This window comes from Trachurus japonicus, chromosome 11 (assembly GCF_045865225.1).
Source record: "Trachurus japonicus isolate A0001 chromosome 11, Traja_1.0".
NCBI classification, from domain to species: domain Eukaryota; kingdom Metazoa; phylum Chordata; class Actinopteri; order Carangiformes; family Carangidae; genus Trachurus; species Trachurus japonicus.
Window position 1 is genome coordinate 35,031,132 of NC_140917.1, and position 25,110 is coordinate 35,056,241.

General features: G+C 43.5%; 3 protein-coding genes across 3 annotated transcripts in view; 2 read left to right on the top strand and 1 right to left on the bottom strand.

Annotated features, from left to right (window-relative positions):
- LOC146979211 (NLR family CARD domain-containing protein 3-like) overlaps positions 1–7,953 on the top strand; it is a 98,591-nt gene extending 90,638 nt beyond the window's left edge. Inside the window, exons 4-5 of the mRNA XM_085790266.1 lie at positions 6,825–6,998; positions 7,947–7,953. Coding sequence (XP_085646392.1) covers positions 6,825–6,998; positions 7,947–7,953 — 181 coding nt within the window. The remainder of the gene's footprint in view (positions 1–6,824; positions 6,999–7,946) is intronic.
- Positions 7,954–8,667: 714 nt separating this feature from the next.
- Positions 8,668–10,161, bottom strand: LOC146979214 (zinc finger BED domain-containing protein 4-like). Its single transcript, XM_085790268.1, has 2 exons — positions 9,330–10,161; positions 8,668–9,053 (listed from the first exon to the last, which is right to left on the bottom strand). The coding sequence occupies exons 1-2, from the start codon at positions 10,159–10,161 to the stop codon at positions 8,668–8,670; spliced, it is 1,218 nt and encodes a 405-aa protein (XP_085646394.1).
- Positions 10,162–21,878: 11,717 nt separating this feature from the next.
- Positions 21,879–24,029, top strand: LOC146979215 (uncharacterized). The gene is made up of 2 exons (XM_085790269.1): positions 21,879–22,199; positions 22,472–24,029. The coding sequence occupies exons 1-2, from the start codon at positions 22,072–22,074 to the stop codon at positions 24,027–24,029; spliced, it is 1,686 nt and encodes a 561-aa protein (XP_085646395.1). The 5' UTR covers positions 21,879–22,071.
- The last annotated feature ends 1,081 nt before the right edge of the window (positions 24,030–25,110 follow it).

Genomic DNA, 25,110 nt, shown 5'->3' on the forward strand with positions numbered 1-25,110 from the left:
CTTGTGCTCAAAATATTATTGTTGTTAGGAACATCATTGATAAGAGAGTTGTTAATAGAAAAATCTCAATTCCTGTTGTGATTAAAGCCCTGAGATGAACATCAGGTAGAATTTTTTTTTTTTTTTTCCCCCAGGTAGAATTTAACAGTGCAGAGTAAAGGTCAGTAACTCTGTCTGTGGTTAAAGTTCTGCTGATCGAATGTTCACTGGAACAAGTGAACCAGTTTCAGCTTTAAGATCATCATACACAGGGCCGGCTCTAGGCATAGGCGATATAGGCGGTCGCCTAGAGCGCCAACTGCTGGAGGGGCGCCGCCAGTCAAGGGGAAAAAAAAAAAAAAAAGATAATAATAATGATTTATGTCCGCTGGCGCCCCCTCACTTAGTGTTTTCTGTGTAAAAAAAAAAAAACCCCAAAACAAATAAATAAACAATGACAAACATGTTCCTAAATTGTGTATAGTCACACACACAGCAGATACCTGTCTGCAGCAGAAATGCTGTCAAGCCATTTTCTTGTTAGAAACGCCACATTTTTAATTAGATGTGTGGCACAAATGCCGGCGCGTTTGCGCGACCGTCTCGATATGTTTTTTTTTTTCATATTTCGGTCATTTACGCAGTAGAAATGCGGTTCAACTACTGTGATTGGGAGACTCTCCTCTTTCAAATACGCACGGCCGCACGCCCTTGACGACCTGTCAATCAAAACAACTGTGAACATTTATGCTCAAAAAGCAATTTCACAATTTTTTTTCTACACTTATCGCCTTATATCATACAGTATATTCCACTGCTTTTGTGAAGCCCAGACTTTCGTATAGCCATTTCAAGCACCACAACAGTTTGTTCTCATGATTGTGAAGAGACAAATTTTTTCATGTCTTCACCCAGGATTTACTCAATGCAATTTTACTGATTGTTGTGCAAATTGTGTATCTCAGGGTCAGAGGGGACATAGAGATACACTGCTATGTTATCGTTATGATCATTATGATCATTGTTGGGGGGGGGGGTGCCTGAGAGTAATCTCGCCTAGGGCACCAAAATGGCTAGAGCCGGCCCTGATCATACACACTGTCATTTTAGAAATGTTTCTATTTACTCACAGTATATGTGTCAGGTCTGGGCTGGAAGGAGGTTTTCAGGTGCAGAGTGGCAAAAGGCAGAAGCCAGTTTTATTTTAACAACAAAAAAACACTCCAAAGGAGGGAAACAAAAAACACTCACGATGAGGCAAAAAGGCAAACAGGCAATTGGACAAGGAAGCTCAATAAACTATGGACTATGGGCTGGGGTGAACGAAGGACGAAACACTCTGGCACAAAACAAAGGGAGACACAGAACCTATATAGACACACAGGTAATGGGGAACAGGTGGAGACAATTAGAAATCAAGGCAGGCAGACTGGTGACACACAAGGGAAGGGCAAGTGACCTGAAACGAGAGGGCAGTTAGATTTCAAAATAAAACAGGAAGTCACAAGACAAAAACAAAAACACCATCACTGTGCTGTGACAATATGTTAGAAATAAACCTGGCCCAGAACTTCATGACTGTTTGAGAGAATGCACACTAAAAGCCTTGGCCATTTGTGCTGTTCAAAAAAGAGTTTCAGGTTTAAATGGACAAAGAAAATGTGGCCAATATGGTTCATCCATTTTAAAAGGACTGTAAACAGCAGCTAAATATAATTACAGACAACTAGCTACAGAACTTTATAGTGTAACATTACATCTCCCTGTTTTCTATTTCTTTTACAACGCAATGAAGTTCTGTAGTGTTCACAACGGGTTCACACAGGCTCAAAGAGGGAAATTACTGAGTTCAGGGGAATCAGCTGGTGGCTCTGCCTCAGCTGTGTGATACCATTATGAGAGGCGACCAGAGATTCAGACTGGTTTGAATCCATCTGACCATCTGTTTGCCTTTTGGGAGGGGTTCATCTCTTCCCCTTACCCCTGTAAACTGCAAAAATGGGCGCACGATCGATAAATACAGAAATTTGAAATTAATCCAAAAACAGTCATATAGTAAGTCAGAAATCAGTCATACAGTGTAAACCCAGTTTCAAACTGTTTGTCATTCCTCTTTCAGGGAAAATACGGAGACACTCCCAGAGATCCTTTTGAAGACTTTGGAGGATTTGGGAGATGATGATTTTTATACATTCAGGTGGCACCTGTGGCAGAGAGGAGTCCTAGAAGACCTCCCATCAATCCCAAAAAGTCGACTGGAGAAAGCAAACAGAGAAGACACAGTGGATCTACTGGTCCAGACCTACTGTATAAACACTGTGAAAGTCACCAAAACAGTCCTGGAGAAGATTAATCAGAATGATCTACTGAGAAATTTCACACAGCCCATCTCAGAACCCAAACGTAAGTTTGATCAAAAATGTGAAGTTATAAGGACGTTGTAGAGTGGTCAATCGAAACCAGGTGGATGAGGACAGTTTCATCATCCAAAGAGCTTCTTTGGTCTTGTCAGCAGAGTGGGGAGTTTCTGTGGGGAATCTTAAATGTCACATGTGGGTAGTGGCAGTCTTACAGCCTGGTCGCACTGGACGCGGAACCGAAGCGCAGCGCCCTGGAGCGGAGGCAGTTTCAGATAGGCGCACATGTTAACCAGTCTGCCTGGTCGCACATCTCACGCTGTGGAGCGCAGTGCACGCACCTGCAGCGCTTCAGATCGGTTCAGTTCTATTTTTCATGCGAGCCGCGAGCGCCGTCTGTCAGGCTGGATAGACCAGATCGTACCAGACAGGAAGTCGGGCACAGAAAAGGCGAGAGAATCCGGTCAATTTTCAAAATAAAATAAATAAAATGATGATTAATTAAGTTGTTGCTTGTCCGTCTATAGCCTAAATATTTGTCAGTTGCGTCTGCACACCAGACACACACACACACATGTTTAAAATTACATGTGTGTGTGGAAAACCGAGTCGATGTCTGAAGGGCGCGGAGAGAGGAGGAGAATAATACGCTCCCAGTGCGACCACCCAAGTGCCCGAGAAGCCGCGCGCAGCTTCCGCGTGCAGTGCGACCAAGGGGTTACAGCCTCACTGAGCTCCAATCAAACTTTGACCTCCAAGGCTGAAACATGAGGTCAACAGTGAAGTGTCAACGCTGCAGTTCCTCTCCTGGCAGGTTGTTGAAGCATCTTGGAGAACTTGCCACAGTTCTTCTGTGGATTGCGGCTGTGTCAGTGTCTTCTGTCTCTTCATGTAATCAGAGACTGACTAATGTGAGATCAGGACTCTGTGGTGGGGCTGTAGCATCTGTTGCAGGACTCACTGTTCTTGTTCATTGAAATGATTATTTTTGACACTGGCGGTAAATTTTGGGTCATTGTTTTGCTGCGGAATAAATTTGGGACCGGTCAGAGGCCTTTTGGATGGTAATGCATGATGGATAAGAATCTAAACATATACAGAGTCAAAACAGAATCGAGAAACGTGTTAAGAAGCAAAACAATACATGAAAATATGTGGGAGAGGTTCACAATGATGCTAAACATGGAGAGGAATTGATCTCTTTGAAATGCGTCTTTTATAAAACTTTCTAAATGAACACAGAACAGAGAAGGTGTTTCCATGATTCATGTTTTCTATGCAATAACTACAATAATAACTTTTCATTGATGTCATTGGTCCTTTATTCTTACAGAGATTCTCACTGGCTGCCAATGTAAACTCAAATCCAACCTGAAGGAGAAGTTCCAGTGTGTAGGTGCGTTTCCATTACCCCTTGAAATGCGCAAAACCTAAATATCGAAATTAAAAACTGATAATGGAAACACCTACATTTCGAAAAAACTCTCAAATATCGCAAAAAAGTTTTTGCGCTCTCATGAGGTGGTTTTTGAGACGTATCGATACAAACGTGTATCGCAAAAGTGTAATGGAAACACTTTTTTCGCTTTTCTACACGTCACCGGCGTCACCGGAGTTGTGTGTGTCCACGCTGTGTTGGTTTATGTAACTTGAGGGGACAAATGAACCACATGTTTATTGTCATGCATTGCTGACCTGGGCATTGTTTCTCAATAAATTAGAAAAACCTTTCCTATCGTTCCCCTTTTCCGTGCATGGTTGAAGGAGACTGGCTCGCATCCACGTTCCCACTCCCTCCTGCGCCGAAATGTCACCTTAAGTCACATAAACCAGTACGGGTGTGTGGACACAACCACCTATATTGTTGTCAGCGCCTCATCACCGCTGGTGTTTAAAAGGCTCCGTTCTTTCTGCAGTCAAGTTAAAGCGCACATCCGCCGTGTTGGTAAACAAATAGTCCCTCTATATCAACGGAGGCACCGTGCTTGATCAGCTTGGGTTGGAGGTGGTGTGAGTGCGGGCCAGCGGGGGACAGAGGAGGGGGCATTAGAGCTTCAGCACGGTACAACTGGCCCGTGTGAGTGCGTCCTTATTTGTGGCCGCTGCAGCGCCACACGGGCTTTGCCTTTCAGCAATCAAGCGCTGTTTTTGTCTTTGTTAAAAACAATAACAGCAACAGCTGTAGGCAGCTGAGATCGCTGTGCCGTCACCATAGAAACGCAAGACGCATTACGGCTCATTCGCAAAATACCTTTCAATGGAAACACCCGCAAATAGCAATTGCACTTTTTCGAAGTTTCAGAAATATCGCTTTTATTTTGCGAAAATCTGTAATGGAAACGCAGCTTGTGTTTGAGGGCATCGCTAAAGCCGGACACCAAACCCTTCTGAACCAGATCTACACAGAGCTCTACATCACAGAGGGAGGGACTGGAGAGGTCAATGATGAACATGAGGTCAGACAGATTGAAACAGCATCCAGGAAACCAGACAGATCAGAAACAACCATCAGACAAGAAGACATCTTTAAAGCCCTACCTGGAAGAGACCGACCAATCAGAAGAGTGATGACAAAGGGAGTGGCTAGCATTGGGAAAACAGTCTTAACACAGAAGTTCACTCTGGACTGGGCTGAAGACAAAGCCAACCAGGACATACACTTCACATTTCCCTTCACCTTCAGACAGCTGAATGTGCTGAAAGAGAAAAAGTTCAGCTTGGTGGGACTTGTTCATCACTTCTTCTCTGAAACCAAAGAAGCAGGAATCTGCAGGTTTGATCAGTTCCAGGTCGTCTTCATCTTTGACGGTCTGGACGAGTGTCGACCTCCTCTGGACTTCCACAACACTGAGATCCTGACTGATGTGACAGAGTCCACCTCAGTCAACGTGCTGCTGACCAACCTCATCAGGGGGAACCTGCTTCCCTCTGCTCGCCTCTGGATAACCACACGACCTGCAGCAGCCAATCAGATACCTCCTAAGTGTGTTGACATGGTGACAGAGGTCAGAGGGTTCACTGACCCACAGAAGGAGGAGTACTTCAGGAAGAGGTTCAGAGATGAGCAGCAGGCCAGAGAGATCATCTCCCACATCAAGACCTCACGAAGCCTCCACATCATGTGCCACATCCCAGTCTTCTGCTGGATCACTGCTACAGTTCTGGAGGAGCTGTTGAAGACCAGAGAGGGAGGAGAGCTGCCCAAGACCCTGACTGAGATGTACATCCACTTCCTGGTGGTTCATCTAAAACTGAAGAAGGCCAAGTATGATGAAGGAGCTGAGACAGATCCACACTGGAGTCCAGAGAGCAGGAAGATGATTGAGTCTCTGGGAAAACTGGCTTTTGAGCAGCTGCAGAAAGGAAACCTGATCTTCTATGAATCAGACCTGACAGAGTGTGGCATCGATACCAGAGCAGCCTCAGTGTACTCAGGAGTGTTCACACAGATCTTTAAAGAGGAGAGAGGCCTGTACCAGGACCAGGTGTTCTGCTTCGTCCACCTGAGTGTTCAGGAGTTTCTGGCTGCTCTTCATGTCCATCTGACCTTCATCAACTCTGGACTCAATCTGATGTCACGAAAGAAATTAACTTTTAAACTCTTTAAACAGTCCAGTCACAAATCATCACATTTCTACCAGAGCGCTGTGGAGGAGGCCTTACAGAGTCCAAATGGACACCTGGACTTGTTCCTCCGCTTCCTCCTGGGTCTTTCACTGGAGACCCATCAGAATCTCCTACGAGGTCTGATGACTCAGACAGGAAGTGAATCACAGACCAATCAGAAAACAGTCCAGTACATCAAGAAGAAGATCAGTAAGAATCTGTCTGCAGAGAAAAGCATCAACCTGTTCCACTGTCTGAAAGAACTGAATGATCGTTCTCTAGTGGAGGAGATCCAACAGTCCCTGAGGTCAGGACAACTCTCCACAGATAAACTGTCTCCTGCTCAGTGGTCGGCTCTGGTCTTCATCTTACTGTCATCAGAAGAAGATCTGGACGAGTTTGACCTGAAGAAATACTCTGCTTCAGAGAAGACTCTTCTGAGGCTGCTGCCAGTGGTCAAAGCTTCAAATAAATCTCTGTATGTTCACATACATCCATCTACATTTACTGTATCTTCTTCTTTAGTCACAACAAAAATATTAGTTGTTTACTTATGTTTTCCTGATTCCTCTTCAGACTGAACAGCTGTAACCTCTCAAAGCGAAGCTGTGAAGCTCTGTCCTCAGTCCTCAGCTCCCAGTCCTCTAGTCTGAGACACCTGGACCAACAACCTGCAGAACTCAGGAGTGAAGCTGCTGTCTGGTGGACTGGAGAGTCTACACTGTAGACTGGAGACTCTCAGGTGAGGATACAGATGTTTGTTGGACAGCTGATCTTGAACATCCTTATGTAACTTGTTGGTGAAGATGCTCAACATTTGCAGGACTTTCCTGTTTAAGTGATTTTCTAAAACTCTGAGTTCATCATGTTTTCTATCTCTAGTCTGTCAGGATGTCTGGTCACAGAGGAAGACTGTGCTTCTCTGGCCTCAGCTCTGAACTCCAACCCCTCCCATCCGAGAGAGCTGGACCTGAGCTACAATCATCCAGGAGACTCAGGAGTGAAGCTGCTATCTGCTGGACTGGATGATCCAGACTGGAGACTGAAGACTCTCAGGTACAGTCAGACAACAAGGACTCAGTCTGTCTCCTGTCTTTTATGTTTCCCTGCTCGGTCAGTCATCATGAAAGACGTCTGCTTTCTCTTAAGCTGGGGACACACTATGCGATTTTCACAGTCATTGCAAATTTAGAAAAGACTAAAAGGGCCCTAGTTTTGTGGCACAGCGCAGGGTTGCGCAGCCGGTGCAGTGCAAGTTCCGACCAGCGCAGCCTGGCTCAAGGTCAGTTTGGCAGATTGGTAGATTGAGCTGCGCCGAGATGGGTGTGGCAGCGCAGCAGGGGGAGGTGTCACAGATTCAGCTTGGCGTAGTGGAAGTTTCGTGCGAAAATGCCCCGCCGAGGGTGCGCTGAAAGCTCGCCACCTCAAACCAGGTCTACTCTCGGCGCGAGGCGAAGCGCAGCCGGTGCAGTGGAAGTGTGGCTGCCAGGTTACCGTATTGTTTTTATGTTCTGGGACTCCGGATGGAAATTAGCATCGATGCTACAATCCGGCACATTTACATGTTTTTATATGTACATTGATGTGCACTGTCCCAGTCAAATAAACAAATAAAGTAAAGTAAGGTGCGCAGTGCACACACGTCACCAAGACCTCACAGGCAGATTTCCACAGTTCCAGGCACATTTCAATGCAATAAATAACAGAGATGGGACCAAGTCACATAAGTGCAAGTCTCAAGTAAGTCTCAAGTCTTAACCTTCAAGTCTCAAGTAAGTCCCAAGTCATTTTTTTTTAGGCAAGTCAAGTCAAGTCAAGTCACAGGTTATGTCAAGTCAAGTCAAGTCAAGTCCTGTACTAGGTCAAGTCAAGTCTAAGTCAAGTCACCTTATTATTGCAATTTTACCCGCAGAATCTTATCTTAATAAAGTGAAAATCAGAAATAACTTCATACAATTATTTATTGATGGCTTTCAATCTAAACAAGATCACTTCTGCCAACAGTGTTTGAAATATTTGAGTTGCCTTGGAAATATCAAGAAAAAGGGCAAACATAAAAATCTGAAAGAATACATATATTATAGAGCATCAGAAACATCTGCATGTGTTTAATCTGTATCACCTTGAGACACCAGAGCTCTAAACACTTCAATTTTAAACATTCAGTCCATAAAAACAAATAAGAGCTAATTGTTTTTAGAAACAGATTCCCTCACAGTAAGGAATCGGAAATAACATCTGTATCATCTTGAGACACCAGAGCTCTAAACACTTCAGTCCATAAAATCAAATAAGAGCTAGAAACAGATTCCCTCACAGTAAGGAATCAGACCTAACACCTGTATCACCTTGAGACACCAGAGCTCTAAACACTTCAGTCCATAAAATCAAATAAGAGCTAGAAACAGATTCCCTCACAGTAAGGAATCAGACCTAACACCTGTATCACCTTGAGACACCAGAGCTCTAAACACTTCAGTCCATAAAATCAAATAAGAGCTAGAAACAGATTCCCTCACAGTAAGGAATCAGACCAAACATCTGTATCACCTTGAGACACCAGAGCTCTAAACACTTCAATTTTAAACATTCAGTCCATAAAAACAAATAACTGCTAATTGTTCTTAGAAACAGATTCCCTCACAGCAAGGATACAACGTTAAACTTTGTCACATTTCACATGTCTCTGTCTGTCTGCAGAGTATATCGATATGTCATTCCCTTTTTACAAGGTATTGCACTTGCAAAATATGAGATTGGAGAGGGTCCTGTCTGCAAGACGAGCGCGATGTGGCCTCATGATGATCCCACCATGGCTGAAGACCCTTTCGATTGGGGCGCTTGAGGCTGGCACTGAAAGAGCTCTAGCTGCCACAGGAAAAAGTGCAGGGAGGACATCCTTGTTTGATTCCCAAAAGGACAGACAAGCCTGTCCACAACAAAGACCAAAATAGTTATTTAATTGTGTCTCTGGACTGCTGGGTGTGTTCTGCTTGCGACGTTTTCTGTACTCTGAGAATAATCCAGAGCTCTCTTCCTGCTGGTCCTCAACCTCTTGGAATCCAGGATTCTGGGGTGTTGTGTCAGGTGCCACCTCACGTAGAATCAGATCTAAAAAAAAAACAAAGACAAAAAAACGAGAGTTAATTTAAAAAGCAAGTGTGAAAACAATCCCATGATTGTTAGAAAGTGAGCTTCCTCATTCATCATTTCAAAAGCTCAGTATGTTACGCTTGCAGAAAAAAAAGTTCTAAAAGATTTTGATTCACAAAACATTTGTATAAATAACAATATGATAAATGTTTAATGTCCATAATTTGATAATGAAAATGCAAAGACATGCCTAAGTGTAAAGCAGGTTGTAAAAAAAATAATACATTCACTGACCTTTCACCATGTCAGCAATGTCATTCTTTATGTCATCAGTGACGAGCACATCATGCTGAAGCCACATCATGGAAAAAGCTGGGTCCAGCACTGCTGCTCTGATGTAGAGCGGGTCTGCAAATGGCAGCTCTTCTCCTGGTGCCGCTGATAACATCTTCACATTAACAAAGATCCCTCTGAATCTTTTCTTCAGAGAGCACTGCAGGCTGTGGATCATGCTTCCCAGGAAGCGCACTTGCTGTTTCAGTTTCTCCAAATGGTGGTTTAGTGATAATACACAGGGGAGGACAGAGCTGACCGTCACAATCTTCTCTCCCTGGGTGAGATCGGTGGCTTCGGCAAATGGCTGTAGTACATCACAAAGCTCCTTCATCAGATTCCACTCCCTAACTGAGAAGACCAGCTCATTGTGCCCTGTGCCCTGAACAACATTGCACAGCTCTTGATGACTGAATGACAGCACTGCTTTGACTTGGCGGAGAGTGGAATTCCACCGCGTGTTAACAGCAGCAGGTATCCCGCGCTGTCCGAACCTATCTTCAAATGCATCTTTAAAGGTAGTAGATGTGTGCAGGAGAGAGCTCAGTTTGGAGCATTTTGCAAAGCTGCTGTTCATGATCCGTGCATCCTTGAGGCCATCGCCAACAGTTAACTGCAGCGTATGGGCGAAGCACTGCTGACGTTTAGGGCTTCCTCTGTTGAGCATCTTGTCCACAGTCTCCCATTCACCTCTGGATAGGTCTTCCCACAATTCTGCATCATCCAGATTGTCATCATCAGTTACTTCATCATCTTGTTCTTTTGGAAAACACACTGTAAATGCTCGCTTCATATTTGCCGCATTGTCGCAAATAATAAAGTCAAGTTTTCGTCGGATGTCATAGTCATCACAAACTGCATCAAATGCTTCTGATATCCGTTCCCCTGTGTGAGCTCCTTTAAATCTACTGCAGGCAAGTAAGTATGAATTTAGCTGAACTCCCTCAGATGTTGCCAATACATGTCCAGTGACTCCCAAAAAGCCACGCATTCTCCTGTCTGACCATATATCGACTGTAACTGATAAATGGTCTGTACCAGCAAGAAGCACTTTTATTTTCTCTCGGGTCTCTGCAACAAGGGATTCTATCTTTAAAGTCATTGTCCTACGAGAGACAGGCTGGTACTTGGAGTCAGCTACAGACAGGAAATGTCGGAAATGCCCATTCTCCGTGAGTGAAAGAGGCATGCTACATCCTATCACCAGGTCTGTTAGAATGGCATGTGTCATGGCTTTCTGTCTTGGATGGTTAGAAGAATACACTTCCTGAGGACGAGACTGGAGGAATTGAGAAATTGCAGGCTGTGTAGAATTAGTGCAGACTTTTCTCATCTTTTCATACTCTGCATATCTGTGAAACAGAAGCAAAAACAAGAATGGTCAGACAGACATGCAACATACAACATACGTGGAATAAAAAAAAAAAGAAAAAAAAAAGGAAAAGTTCTTTGAGGCTTAACTGTAGTTTTTATTTACTGAGGTGCTCCATATTAAATCATGTTTACTTAATTCACTTTTATCCTCATATTCATTGCAATTCACTTAACCTTTACTTTATTTATAGTTTACTTTATCAGTGTTTTAGCTTGTAGTAATTACTCAAATTTTAAGACAATTGCTTCATTTAATTAATCTCAAACAGTATTCACTCAACTTCACAACCTTACTAGGGTTACTCAGTTTTAACCAAATGTTAGGTGACTTAATCCCTGCAATATTTACTTTGCAGGGAAAACCCCCACGTGCGCGCGCGCACACACACACATGCACAGACATGGACACACACACACAGAAGCACGGACACACACACGCACGCAGGGACACACACACACACACAGACGCACAGACACAGACGCACGGACACACGCACAGACACGGACACACACAGGCACACACAGACGCACGGACACACACACACACGCGCACGGACACACACACGGCAAAAACACACACACACAGACGCACGGACACACGCGCACGGACACACACACGCACGGACATACGCACACACGCGCACGGACACACACACGGCAAAAACACACACACACACGGCAAAACACCCTGTGTTGCTCGTTCGTAAAACGTACAGCAAGTCTTGTGACGGAAGGTTCGCTCACGTTATTCCACCAAAACGACCTTCCCCACCCCCACCCCGTATCATATCAAGCTAAAGTTAGCTAACGTTAACTACCGACTAAGCTAACAGTAGGCTATAATATTAGCTCATTGACAAACACTTACTGGGCAGAATGGCTCTTCAAATGGCGAACAAAGTTCGAAGTTGTCGCCTGGCTGTCCGAGATGTTTATGTTGCATGCCTTGCACTGTGCTGTGCGTCTTTTGCCGTCAAAATGGTAATTGCGAAAGCCGAAGACGATGACTCTTGGTATCCCTCCCGCTCCCGCTGCCATGTTGATGCAGATCTGAAGAGGGCGGGCGTGTTCTCAAATAATCACACGGAGAGAGCATGATGATTGATTGACAGGGTAGTGATCCAATCATGACAACAACGCCATTCTCAGCCTGCTCCTACCGGGTAATCTATATATATATTAAAATTAATTTAATTAATTTTTAAACTGAAATCATGAACTGAATAACACTCAAGTCATTCAAGTCTTGTGTCTCAAGTCAAGTCAGGTCCCAAGTCATTAACTTTCAAGTCCGAGTCGAGTCTCAAGTCTTTTTTTTTTTTTCAAGTCAAGTCACAAGTCATCAAAACAGCGACTCGAGTCGACTCGAGTCCAAGTCACAGTGACTCGAGTCCCCATCTCTGATAAATAACCACAATAACCACTATTTAATGCAACTAATGGAATCAACACGTGAATGTATATCTATATAGGTTGTCCCGTCACATCTGATGTCAGATCAAAGGCTGTTGGCAGCGAAACTCCACCTGAATTAACACAGCAGGGACGAACTGGCACTGAAAAGCAGCTGTGGATGTCCCAAGAGCAGGACTGAGGGTGGATGACTGTATGTCGCTGCCGTGTTGAGATACGCACTGTGCCGTTGTGATGATCCGCTTTATTTATTTATTTACTTATTGATTTATTTACGCAGCTGTGTCCCAATTCAGGGGCTGCAGCCTTCGGAGGACCCAGCCTACGCGGTCTCCGGAGGCAACGGCTTCGGAGGCTCCTCCGTCGGCTGCATCAACGGTCGGTAAATGGGACGGTCTAGCCTTCAGAGCATTACCTGATCCGAACGTAAACAACGGCGTAACGTAAACAACGGTCGGACGTTAAACATTTGAAAGTGGCGCTTGCAACGGCTCTACTGCTCCTCCGCTCCTCCTCCTCCTCCTTTTTTTTTTTTTTTTTAAAGAAGTAGAATCAATACAAGGGCAGTTATCATTCATATACTAATAAACAAACCATTGAACAGCAGCCAGGGGGCTAAGCTTCAGGCTGTTAAGGCTATTAAGTGAATAGAGAATAAAGAGCACAAGTAATGTGTTTTCATAGCTTTCTTATTAAAAGTTGTCACACTCAGATGCTTTGCCTCAGCTCCTCACCTGTGCAGCCAGAGCAGAGCTCAGCTCAGCGGGCGACCACGCCTCTGAGCCGGCCGCAGAGCTGGGTTACCGTGGCTACAGCACAGAGCTGCTACGTTCGATAGCTAGCGGCTAGGTTGCTAATAACAACAACGGTGCAGCAAAGCATCTTGGGATACGGGAGGCCGCGAAGGATAGTAGCGATGCATCCTCCGAATGCAGGGGAAAGGAGGACGCATTTGGAGGCTGCATTTGGAGGACCCTTCGAATTTAGACGAATTGGGACGGCCTTCGCGCAGCGCTGTGACGTAATTGGCCTTCAAATGCACCCTCCGAAGGATGCAGCCCCTGAATTGGGACACAGCTATCATCTCTCTTAGCCCACCACAACAGCCTCGGTATCAGATATTTTATTGATTTCACAAAAACAAACAACGAACCATACAGCACAGACACAGCCAAACTGCAAATCAAAAATACATTAGATTCAAGATTCCATTTATTTGCCATTTTATGTTTATAGATAGATAGATAGATAGATAGATAGATAGATAGATAGATAGATAGATAGATAGATAGATAGATAGATAGATAGATAGATAGATAGATAGATAGATAGATAGAACTTTATTAATCCCTTGGGAGGTTACCCTCAGGGAAATTGAGGTTCCAGCAAGCAGCACAGCACCGATCATACATTAAAAAGGTACAGATAGATATAGAATATAAAAATATAAAATATAAAGTGCAGTCAGGGCTAAAACAACAGTAATAAATACATATAAATTAGGGCCGGGACTTTAACGCGTTAATTACGATTAATTAATTACACACAAAAAATGACGCGTTAAAAAAAAAAAAAACGCATTTTAATCGCACTTATTTTGCACCACGGAACGTTTCTGACTGGATGAGTTTCAGGCGTACTGATTACACTGGAGCACAATCATTTAACAAGCCGCCAACACTGATCCCGTTAATATAAACACTGATCCTATAATACATCCATGCACTGATCACTGCAAGGGAGAGAGGAGGTGAAAAGAGACAACACCACTGTTACCTGTTGTATACTGGCCTCAGGCTGTATCATCGCTAAGAAACCAGTGAGTAACGAGTTAAAGCCTCTGACACTGATCACTGCCTGAGGAGTTTTAATGCAGCCTGACCGCAGCTCAAACCAACCCGGTGCCTCACGGTGACCAAGCTTTGATAAACACACCGGACCCGCGCTGGTTTACAGTATCCTGCCCTATTTTAGTTAATTTAATTTAAAAAAAAAAAAGCACTAGTCACGGGGAAGCTGAGAACAGGAGTTTCCTCTGCTGCAGCTGAACAGCTGACATGTGGTCAAGACGTAGCTACAGACCTGTCAGTGTTTCATGGTGCATTTCAGAGCTGTCTGTCTTCAGACTGTTCTGACCCAGTGTTTCCCATCGTTTGGGCCCGCCACAGTCTCTCACAGAAAAAAAAAAAATTTGTCTACGTGCGGTGCGCCCGCACGCGAGTGAGGCGGCAGTTTGAGAGGCTGACTGGCAGAGATGAGAGCTGGTGAAACGCTAGCATGGTTATTTAAAACACCATCACTGATCTCTGCCTGCACATAGATCACAGACAGGGGCGCATGCTAAAATCGCGCTAATTGCTCAGCTGCAGCGCTATATTGCCCCCCCCTGAAATCCTGTGGGAAACAGCCTGAACTGTCCCTGAACATCACACAGAGACAACATGGAGCTGTGTGATTGGTTACTGAGTTTTATTAATGTTTACATCTGGCTGCTGAGTTCAACAAATCAGTAAATGCTACTGTGATTTAAGTAGCCTACTACAGTAATCATCATAGTGTATTGGCAGGAAAGACCATTTAATCTGTACGTATCAAATATCGATTAATGAATTAATCGATAATTTGCATCCCTAGTCTGTTGGTCTTGGGTAAGTACCACCTTGAAAAAAAACATGTTTTGTTACTTAAGCTTATATATTCAGTCATTCAATGGTATACTAAAATCCATGTGAAAAAAAAATGCTTCTCACTGTTCTCAGGTCAAATATTTATATGCGATTAAAATGCGATTAATTGTGATTAATTAATTACAAAGCCTCTAATTAATTCAATTAATATTTTTAATCGAGTCCCAGCCCTAATATAAATACATCAATCCTAATCTAATTTTTTCCCCATCCCCTCTCACTCCCATACCATCGCCTCGCTGCACTGGTTACCAATATCTTTCAGAATTCAATTTAAGCTCACCCAATCTAATTTAGTTATGTTATATGGACATAAATAATATATTTACAGGCTACATATTTTACATTTGTCCTTTCAACATAATACATTTAAGTTCAATTTATTAAAATAGGTTTTCATCCAATTGAACTTATACTTATTAGTCTGACCTAATTCTAGTTTGTCAACAGGTTCCACACTAATTTAGTAAACCCAACATATTTTTGTTATTTCCTTTATTCACCAATATACATTCAACATTTTGTTGCCACTTGGTACAAAATAATACCCCACAAGACATTATGGTGCAGCATGGTTCAACACTAACAGTTTTAAACTACCATCCAACTGCAGTCCCACAATACAACAGGCTTGCAGTTCTCCATTTTTTTTGTAACAGCATGATAATTTAACCATGACACCTGCTGCTGTCAACTTTTATTTTAATATTGTGGAGGGAATACCCTGAAATGTACTTAAATTAAAGGAATAGTTCAACATTTTGGCAAATTGGCCCATTGCCATAATCGCTATCGTCATAGCAGTAGGTTCATTACCTTTAATTGTCGGTGCAAGCTATTTTTAGAACGGTGGAGCAGAGCCGTGAGCTGCTCAGAGCTACGCTACGGAGGCTCATTATGGGATTTCTTGGTTTCCCTCATCAAACTCATCAAATACACAATCCAACAACTCCACAACGCTCTGGTGGACAAGTTGTGAGCTGCACATTGTTACCCAACATTAACAATTATAAACCACCTTAATGCAGCATAAACAACTCTGCTATTTTCTAACAGATAACCATTTTATTCACATTCGGCATCCAGATCAATGTTTGGTTCATTCATACAGTTTGTTCTTGAGCATTTGTACCTTGGTTGAGAGTCTGCCAGCATCCAGTTGAAGGAAGAGCCTCTGAAGTACAGTTCCTTAGGATAACTGAGGTTCAGTGCTACACCCATTAAGAGTTCATATGCAGAGGCGACGTCTCCCAGGTCATGTAGAACTTCAACATCCTCGATCACTATGCCAACATCAGCTGGAGGTGTGGTGGTGGCATCACCTCCCTCAACTCTGATGCTGTAGATGCCATGGGTAACTTGCTCAAGCTCCCTCTGGACAGCAGCACCATCAGTATCCTTTACATAGGGGAGAAAGAAAGGACACAACCAATCTATGAAATCACAGATTTTGTAGAATTCCAAAGATTAACTTTTGCCTTTCAGGTTTCCCTTAATGAAAATAGCATGATACTTCTAATATATCTCTCAGAGTTGACCATGTACTGCTGTCATGCATGCTTCTCTCTGTGTGTGTGAATGCCAATAACGGACAAAGAGTGCTATGCGGAGAAAAAGGAACGAAACGATATTGCGTTGGTCGAGCCAAAAGCCGAAAAATCTATTTGCGGCGGACGCAATTTATTTGTGGCGGGTCGCCACTAATAAATTAATGTAAGGGAAACACTGCATTCATTGTGTGCGCCACGACCCCCCCATAGTCAGACTAGCTTAATCTAGTCAGAAGAGCATGAACTGACTGACCGACTGAAGTGGAGATGACCGGATTCAACTCTGAGAGATAACTATGACCTGGACGAACAAGAACCTTCACAGATATTTCTATATACAACAAGCATTTTTTTTTAGCAACAATCTAATGCAATCCAATACAAAAGCAATGCCATCATTAGGGTCCGGGCAGCGCAGCTGCCAGGACACTATTGTATTCCTAGGAATTCTTCTTCTTCTTCTTCTTCTTTCTTCTTTCTTTAGGGTCCGGGCAGCTAAGCTGCCGGGACACTATTGTATTCCGAGGAATTCTTCTTCTTTCTTTCTTTCTTTCTTTCTTTCTTTCTTTCTTTCTTTCTTTCTTTCTTCTTCCAAGGAAGTCATACTTCCCATGGGCGAAAACTCACCAAACTTTACAGAAACATCCAACGTCATGCCAGATTTACTCAACTCCAAGGACATGTGCCCCCCCCTCCTAGGGGGGGCACAATAAGCGTTTAAATTTAAAAACTTTAAAAATTCCTACCAAACCAACGGTAGATGTTACAGTGTTGAAACTTCACCACAATGTAGCCTCAATACTGCTGAAACTTTTGTCCACTTAAACTTATTACAAATTATGAAGTCCATCACTCTGTTTTTTTCAATAACTGTAAAACTAAAACTTTAAAATGTATCTCCTCCCACAATTTTTGCTCAATTGACACCAAACCTGCTACAGAGCATCTCCAGACCGTCCTCCACAAAACTTGTTTCTCGGATTTTTGATTAAGCAAAAATTGAGACTACAGTGCATGAAAACGTTTGACTGTAAACATATACCATCAAATTCTTGATAAATACATTTTCAATCTTCCTGAAAAAAAAATGACAATATTCTGGAGTCATGGTTGATGAAGTTTGGCAAATATCTGAATTTTATCTCAAAAACCGAATTTTTGAGAACATTTTGAATTCTGCAGTCAATGTGAGAGTAGAATTTATAAACATCATATTTTCTCTTATGAAGCAAAACACTTATCATTAAAAACAAATCACCAACATTTCCATGCTGTCAAGATGCAATTTATGTATTATCAGATTTTTGTTTAGATGACTGAATTTCTGACTTTTGACCATTTCATCACAACAGCTGCCCAGGCACTGACTCACCTGAGTGAATAAATGAAGCTACACAGCAGGTCTCGCTACCAGCCAATTAGCTCAGCGAGTTAGGAGCTGGTTCTTGGTGTCAGAGGTTGTGAGTTCGAGACCCAGCGAGGGTGATGATAACGATGACAGATCAAAATGTCACATGTCCTCAAGCTGTTTTGGGCGAGTGGGGCAAGAGCGAATGAAATGACTTGACTCACCACAGTAGAGACACAGCCTGTTGTTCAGTCTCTGTTCCCTCTCCTCTGGTGTGAGTCATGATCGGCCGATCTCCATGGGTTCCCCTGGGCCAGGTGTAGAAGGAGCCGGGGAACGCAGAGGTGAAGGAGGGGGCTGAGCTCGGCTGGCGGAAAACAGAGTGGGAACTTCCGTAGCTGGGCGGTGAGAGGGTTGGCGAGGAGAGCCTCGATGGACTCTGTCTGTGCGTCGTTCCTGAAGCTGGGAGTCCATCTGGAGGGCCAGGGAGATTAAATCGTTGAGGGTCTCAGGGCAGTCACGGACAATGAGATCCTTAATGGCATCACTCAGCCCCTTGCGATAAACACTGAGAAGAGCATTGGTGTCCCATCGGCTCTCCGCTGCCAGGATCCGAAACTCCAGGGTATACTGAGCCACAGAGCGAGACCCCTGACGGATTACCAGCAAACGACTGGCGGCGTCCTTCCCGTCTACAGGGTGATTGAACACTGCCTGAAACTCCCTCTTAAACTGTGCGTAGTCGGTAGCAAGAGAAAGGTTGCCTTCAACTGCAGCTATAGCCCAGCTGAGGGCCTCATCAACAAGAAGAGACATGACCAAGGCAATCCTAGACCCATCGGAAGAATATCTGGACGGCTGATGAGTGAAAAGTAACTCACATTGAGCGAGGAAACCCCGACAGTGGTTGAAATCTCCGTCGAAAGGCCTAGGGCTGACTAAGTTGGGCTCAGATTGGGGGCGCGCTTGGACTGGGGAGGCCGCAGAACCCGTTGCTGCACTGGGAGGGCAGGGGCTGGTGTTGGCGACGGGATCTGGAAGTCCGCTGACAGGGGTTTGGGCTGTAAGGGTATCCAGGGATTTCTGAATGTCGGCCAAAGCTCCGGAGATGGCACTCACTTGGGTGGAAAGGGACGCCACAGATCCTACTGTGGAACGGGAGGCATTTTCCAGCACTGTAATTCGACTTTGCACAGTGGGAAAGGCCGTCTTCAACTCCTGCTGCAGCTCGGCAAGGTCATAGGCCTACTTGGCAATCAAACCTCCTAATTCTGCAGGAGTCTGGTTCCCTGCCCCTGGGGACCCGGCTTGGCTCATATTGGCTTGAACGTTCTGTTAGGCTCTAAAGTAACAGTAGCCAAATGTGCCAGGTACCCCAGAGACAAAGACACAGAATCGTGCTCCAAGTTTAACAAATTTATTAAAGGGCGTTACGTGGGAGTGGAGCTGGGCCGAGGAGGGAGAGAGGGGGTATCCAGGGAGAGGTGAGAGGGTGGAGGGTCCACGTGGTGGTTTGGTGGGGGTGAAGGTGAGGGGCTTGGAAGGCGTGGAGGAAGCGAGGAGACACTGGTTTTGCGGAGGGAGCCTGGAACAAACAAAAAAGAGAACAGGGTTAGCAAAGAAACACTACACAGTCTTTTCGAAGATTCACGAGCGCTGAGAATGCTGCTAGGACACAGCCGGCTAAACTGACCACAATAGTCAACGTTCAAGCAACGGGCGCCTCCTCTCAGCCTCCTCTTATACTCAGGCAGAGTAGATGATGATGTGGAGCAGCTGGGCTGCTCGTCGTCCTCATTGCCAGCACCTGTGCTGGGCTGACTGGCTGCTGGCTGCTGGGCAGCCCCAACATTGAAGTATGCTAATTGATTCAGCCACCCTCGGTAGTTTTACTCTCACCATTCTTAGTAAAAAGTTTTTGATATCCTGGGCCCCTGCTCTGCTGCTCCTACTCCTGGCCTCCTCCTCAACTCTTTTCTGGTGTCCAGACTTATGCTTTTTGGGGGCCATCCTAACCAGGGTTGCCATGTCTGTCATAAGTAAATATAGAGTATTGGATACTTTAGCTCAAACTCAATGATGTAAGTATACTATGTATTTACAGTTATATAATTAATTTGCTGTAGTACTGACAGAGACAAATAAAAGCCCCCAATTGGGGGATACAGAGCATAGCCATTAGCCACATTCGGCGGGAAAACCGCAGACCTGGCAACCCTGATCCTAACCCTGCTGGAGTTCGCTCACGCTCACTTTTTTCCGAGGAGGAAGAACGAACCGCTGTGTGGACCAAACCATTTTAAAGAAGGGGTCAGGGGGGTTATTGAAATGATTAAAATTAAAATATTGTATGACTTGTGGCTTTGTTTTAATTCGGATTAATTCGTATGAATATATATTAGTTCAGTGTATGCATAATAATTTTGTCATAGAGGATACTGGGGGCTGTGTGTGGGCCCCAGCGGGCTGTGGGCCCTTATAATTGTCATCACCTTTCCCCCCTATACGACGGCGCTGATGATGATTGAGGAACAAAGGTATTGATTGACTTAACAAGAGACGTTGATCATCAAGAGACAGGGAAGTCCTATTGTCACACATATGAGTGGATTAACAAGAGACATATGGCTTAATTACCAAGATGAAGACAGAGATGAGGTGCTTTGTTGGTGAAAGTAGCACCATAATACCAGTGAGTGCCATCGTTTTGAGAGGAACAGATCAATAGGCCAAACTAGTGGGGTGTGGTGTCAGAGACAGTCATAGGTGTAGGGTTTGCTCTCTTCACTACACCAGATGAATATTTTCTTCCACAGTTATTACTATATTGCTATGTTATTACTGTGTTATTATTAATACAGTGTATTTGAATGCATGTTCTCCACTCAACTTTGAGAAATCTGGATTTTAAAAAATTGAAATGAAATAAAGATCATATATAGTTTTTTCATGCCCCAAGAGCAACAAAAACACATAGGGAAAAAATCCCGATTGAGGTTTTCATAATTCATGCATCAAAGGGTTAAAAGTGAATCAGTGTAATCTTCTTGTTACTTTGTTTAAATAGCCTCCATGTTGGTTTGGTAAAATGACAGTATAGAAATACATTTATCCTATAAAACTACAGTTAGTCTGTAAAAGTACAGTTAGGGATTAGAAATGGGTTTTTCATTTTGGTTCTGTGCTGTTAATGTAGTTGTGTTAGGTCCTTTGTATAAAATGATCAAGTGCCACACATCATGGTAATTCTAATGCAGCTCAGCTGGTTTGGTGACTGCAGCATCCTTGAGAGGTTTCTTGAATTTGCAGTTTGTGTGTGAAATCATGTGAGCACAGAGTGGACGCCTCCTGCAGGTATAAAAGCTGTGAAGACCGACTCCCCTCCACTCCTCCTGCTCCTTCTCCTCCTCAGCATCACAGAGCTTCCTGAAGCCAACAACACAGGTAAGATCACACACACACACAGAGGAATGATGGGAAACTTAACTACATCAGGAGATTCACTTCACATAATCTTCAACTATATTTTTTCCATTGATTAACAATTAGAGCTTCATGGTAGAACTTAACAATTCATTAATGTTGATAAATGAAAGACATGAGACATGTGGAAATTTGAGATGTTTTCATGTTTTATGATTGGAATAATTGTGTGTTTCACTTTATTAGATGGATTTAAATATCTGGTCAATTCTTTAAATATCCCATGAAGTGAAAAATGTATTTTCCAGCTTTAATCCTGTGTCCATGTGTTAATTGTTCATTTATCTGTTGATATAGCCTATGTCAGAAATGCCTAGTTTTCCCCCCACATCAGAATCAGTGTATTCATATGTTTAGTGACTCATGTGCACTCGAGGGCGTTCCTAATTTTGCAATCAATTACAATAGTTTAAAGTAGAAAATCCACATTTTGACCATGAAAAATAAAAACAGCTCATAGTTAAAGTCAGAAAACCACTTGTTTTTTCTTCTTCAGCTGTTTCTGAAGAGAAAATCCACCAAAACACACTTGAACGGTTTCATTGTAAAAACCAAAAGACAATCTGACACAGACTGTTTGTGACACAAACCTTTGTGACATAAACATATTTCTTTATTGATTGAAATGAAGTGTGTATTATCCAACACACTCAGACTGAGAACCTGCTCAGCTTCCTTCACCTGTTTTACTGTCTGGTCTTTTCTCTGAGTCATGAGCTGAGAGGAAACACAGTTTACTGATGAACTGACTGAGACCAGATCAGAGCAGCTCCAGGTCTGAAAACAGCTTCACATGGAACTGGGAGTTGGTCCGCTCCATTTTCTTCTGTCCTGTTCTTTCCTCACTGATGAACCAGTCTGTTGTTCAGCTTTCACTGATTGTTTTTCATCTGATGCAGAGACCAAAGCCCAGAAACCATCACACCTGTTTCACCTTCACCGTGTGGAGCTCTGCACCAGGAATCACCATGGCAACGTGAGTAACACCAGGCAGCAACAACACACAGTGACTGAAAGTAACAGTGACACAACAAACTACTTAAGAAACTGAGGAGACTTCACATCAGGGACAGAACTAATTTATTCTTAATTAGGAATTTGTAAATGTGTCAAAAGGGCAGGAGTCGTCCTGATCTACGGAGAAACAGACAAATGTACAGAAAGAGATAGCCTAGCTACAGAATTTAAGACAACTTAATGAGTTCAACATATATTTGAAATGTGGACTGAACTATTCTTTTTCCACAGAATTAGTAACGTCTCAGAGAAATACAAGGACATCATCTCCCAATATTCCTCGAACCATTCAGGATCTCCTGCTCTGCACCAGCTGAGACCAAAGACAAAACAGTTTGGAACTCTGACCAGAAAGACTATTGGTGAGAAAAAGCCAAACAAAGTGAACAAAACCATCTTATTGGTTGGTGAAACAGGAGCAGGAAAGTCTACCCTGATCAACACTCTGGTCAACTACGCCATGGGAGTGAAGTTTCAAGACGACATCTGGTTTGAGGTGGTAGAGGACGAGAAGAGAAGTCAGAGTGTGAGTCACACATCAGATGTGGTGGTGTACGAGATCTTTGGTTTTGAAGGTCAAACTCTGCCCTTCTCTCTGACCATCATTGATACTCCTGGATTTGGAGACACCAGAGGCTTAGGGCGTGACCTCAAGGTCAGTCAGAGATTATTTGACTTGTTCCGCTCAGAAGAAGGAGTTGAAGAAATCAGCGCAGTGGGTCTGGTGATGAAGGCGTCAGATAATCGTCTGAGTGACCGACTGATGTACATCTTCAATTCAGTGATGTCTCTGTTTGGAAACGACATGGAGAAGAACATCGTGGCTCTGATCACACACTCAGATGGACTACCACCTGAAAACGCGTTTGAAGCTCTCAATGCTGCAGGTATTAAATGTGCCAGAGATGAGAAGAATGAACCAGTTTACTTCCTGTTCAACAACACACAGACCACACAGAGAACAAAGAAAACAAAGATGACTTTAAAGTTTGCCTGGCAAGTATCCATGGAGGGACTGAGTGGATTTAAGGACGTCTTGGAAAAAACTGAGCCTCAGAAACTGGAGAAAACTGTGGATGTGTTGAACGAACACATCAGACTGAGAGAATGCATCCAGGTCCTGCAGGAGAGAGTTGAGAATATTGAACTGAAACAGACTGAGATCAGACAGATTCAAGAAGGTCTGAAGAAACATGAAGGTAAGATGAAGATGAATGCAAACTTCATTGTAGAAGTTGATGAGGTCTACAGAGACAAAGAGGAGATCTTTGGGGGTATGCGGTGGTTCCTTGGTTGGAGTGGAGCTGTGACCTGTAACATCTGTAAAGAGAACTGTCACCATCCATGTACAATGGCCTGGTATCCCAGAGACTGTGACAAGATACAAAAAGGACGCTGCACTGTTTGTAAAAACAAATGTCCTGTATCAGATCATGTGAAAGAACAAATGATCTATGTGAACAAGACAAGAAAAGTTAAGATGACCCAACAAAACATGAAAGACAAGTATGAAAGGAACCAAACTGAAAGAGTGACCAAGTTGAGTCTCCTGGAGAATCTAGAGGAGGAAATGAAAGATCTGACGGGCGACAAAGATCGGTGTCTTGAAGAGGCCTACCGCCATCTGATCAGACTGGATGAGATGGCCCTGAAGGTGGATTCAGCGTCCATTCATGTCCACTTGGACTTCCTGATTGAGAAGATGAAGGACAAAGGAGACACAGAGAAGATCCAGAAACTGAGGAAGAACAAACGTCGAATGGATGAAAGATGCCTCAGTGGGATATGACAGATTCTCTATCTGATCATTAACTTTAAGACAAGCTGAACCACAGTGTTGTCCTCATAAACAGTCAAAATGAGAAAAAAATACTGAAGGCTGAAAATTAAAAAAAGAAAAAAGTTAGAATGTAACACAAGCAATACTTGTGTGTAATAATAATGTGTGATGAGATGTTTCAGATCAACTGAACCAGTGTAATCTACTTGTTTCTGTGTTTAAACTTGTCGGCTTGATAAAATGATGCCGAGTACAGCAGCCCCTCCCTCCCTGATGTTAGTCTCCTCTGTGGTTGTTGTTGTTTTATTGATTGTTGCTTTATTGTGATGCTATATCAGTGAAGCAGCCATATTGAAGTGAACTGACTCTGTTGTGTTACTGAACATGAAGTCGTGTCCTGATTGATGCAGTTTTCTGTGAATCCTGAATAAAAGCTGAGCTTGATGAAATGAGTTTGATCAGAGTCTTGACTGGATCATCAGCTGCTTCTTCACTCTGTTGAAGCTTCTGCTCAACTTGATTCAATAAATGTCTGTTAGTCTTTGTTCCTCAAACACTTGGACTTTATTGTGACTGAGCAGAGAAACACACTCCACCATCAGAGCTCATGTTCAGTCCAGCTTCATCACCAACACTCATCCAGTGTGTATCTGCTGGTTTGTGTAGTGACCACCAGGTGGAGCCAACACTACAGGACTGAAGGGCTGATGCTGTGTGGACTGAGCTCACTCTACTGAACTCAGGTCAGTTTCACTTTGTTCAGGAAACAGCCCTGCTCACACTCGTCAACCATCGACTCTCAGCTACACACACAGTGGTTACACACACACACACACACACACGCACACACACACACACACACACACACACACAGTGGTTACACACAAACATTCAACTTAGTCTCTACATTTACAGTCAACTTTATATCAGGAGCAGATTAAAACAGCTGGAGCTCATCAAAGTGCTGTCTGTCACTCAAAGTACAACAAATGTATAGAAGAAGAAAAACACCAAGTATAGAAAATACATTGTGTATGTAAAGACACTAAGAAGATCAATATTTGGCAAATATGTCACTGAGCAAATGATG

Excerpts from the sequence above, each read along its gene's own strand:
- LOC146979214 (XM_085790268.1), bottom strand. The coding sequence starts at position 10,161 with ATGAAGCGAGCATTTACAGTGTGTTTTCCAAAAGAACAAGATGATGAA. Across the intron at positions 9,054-9,329 it reads CATTGCTGACATGGTGAAAG|ATCTGATTCTACGTGAGGTG; the intron begins GTCAGTGAATGT and ends TTTTTTTTTTAG.
- LOC146979215 (XM_085790269.1), top strand. The coding sequence starts at position 22,072 with ATGAACCAGTCTGTTGTTCAGCTTTCACTGATTGTTTTTCATCTGATG. Across the intron at positions 22,200-22,471 it reads CCAGGAATCACCATGGCAAC|AATTAGTAACGTCTCAGAGA; the intron begins GTGAGTAACACC and ends CTTTTTCCACAG.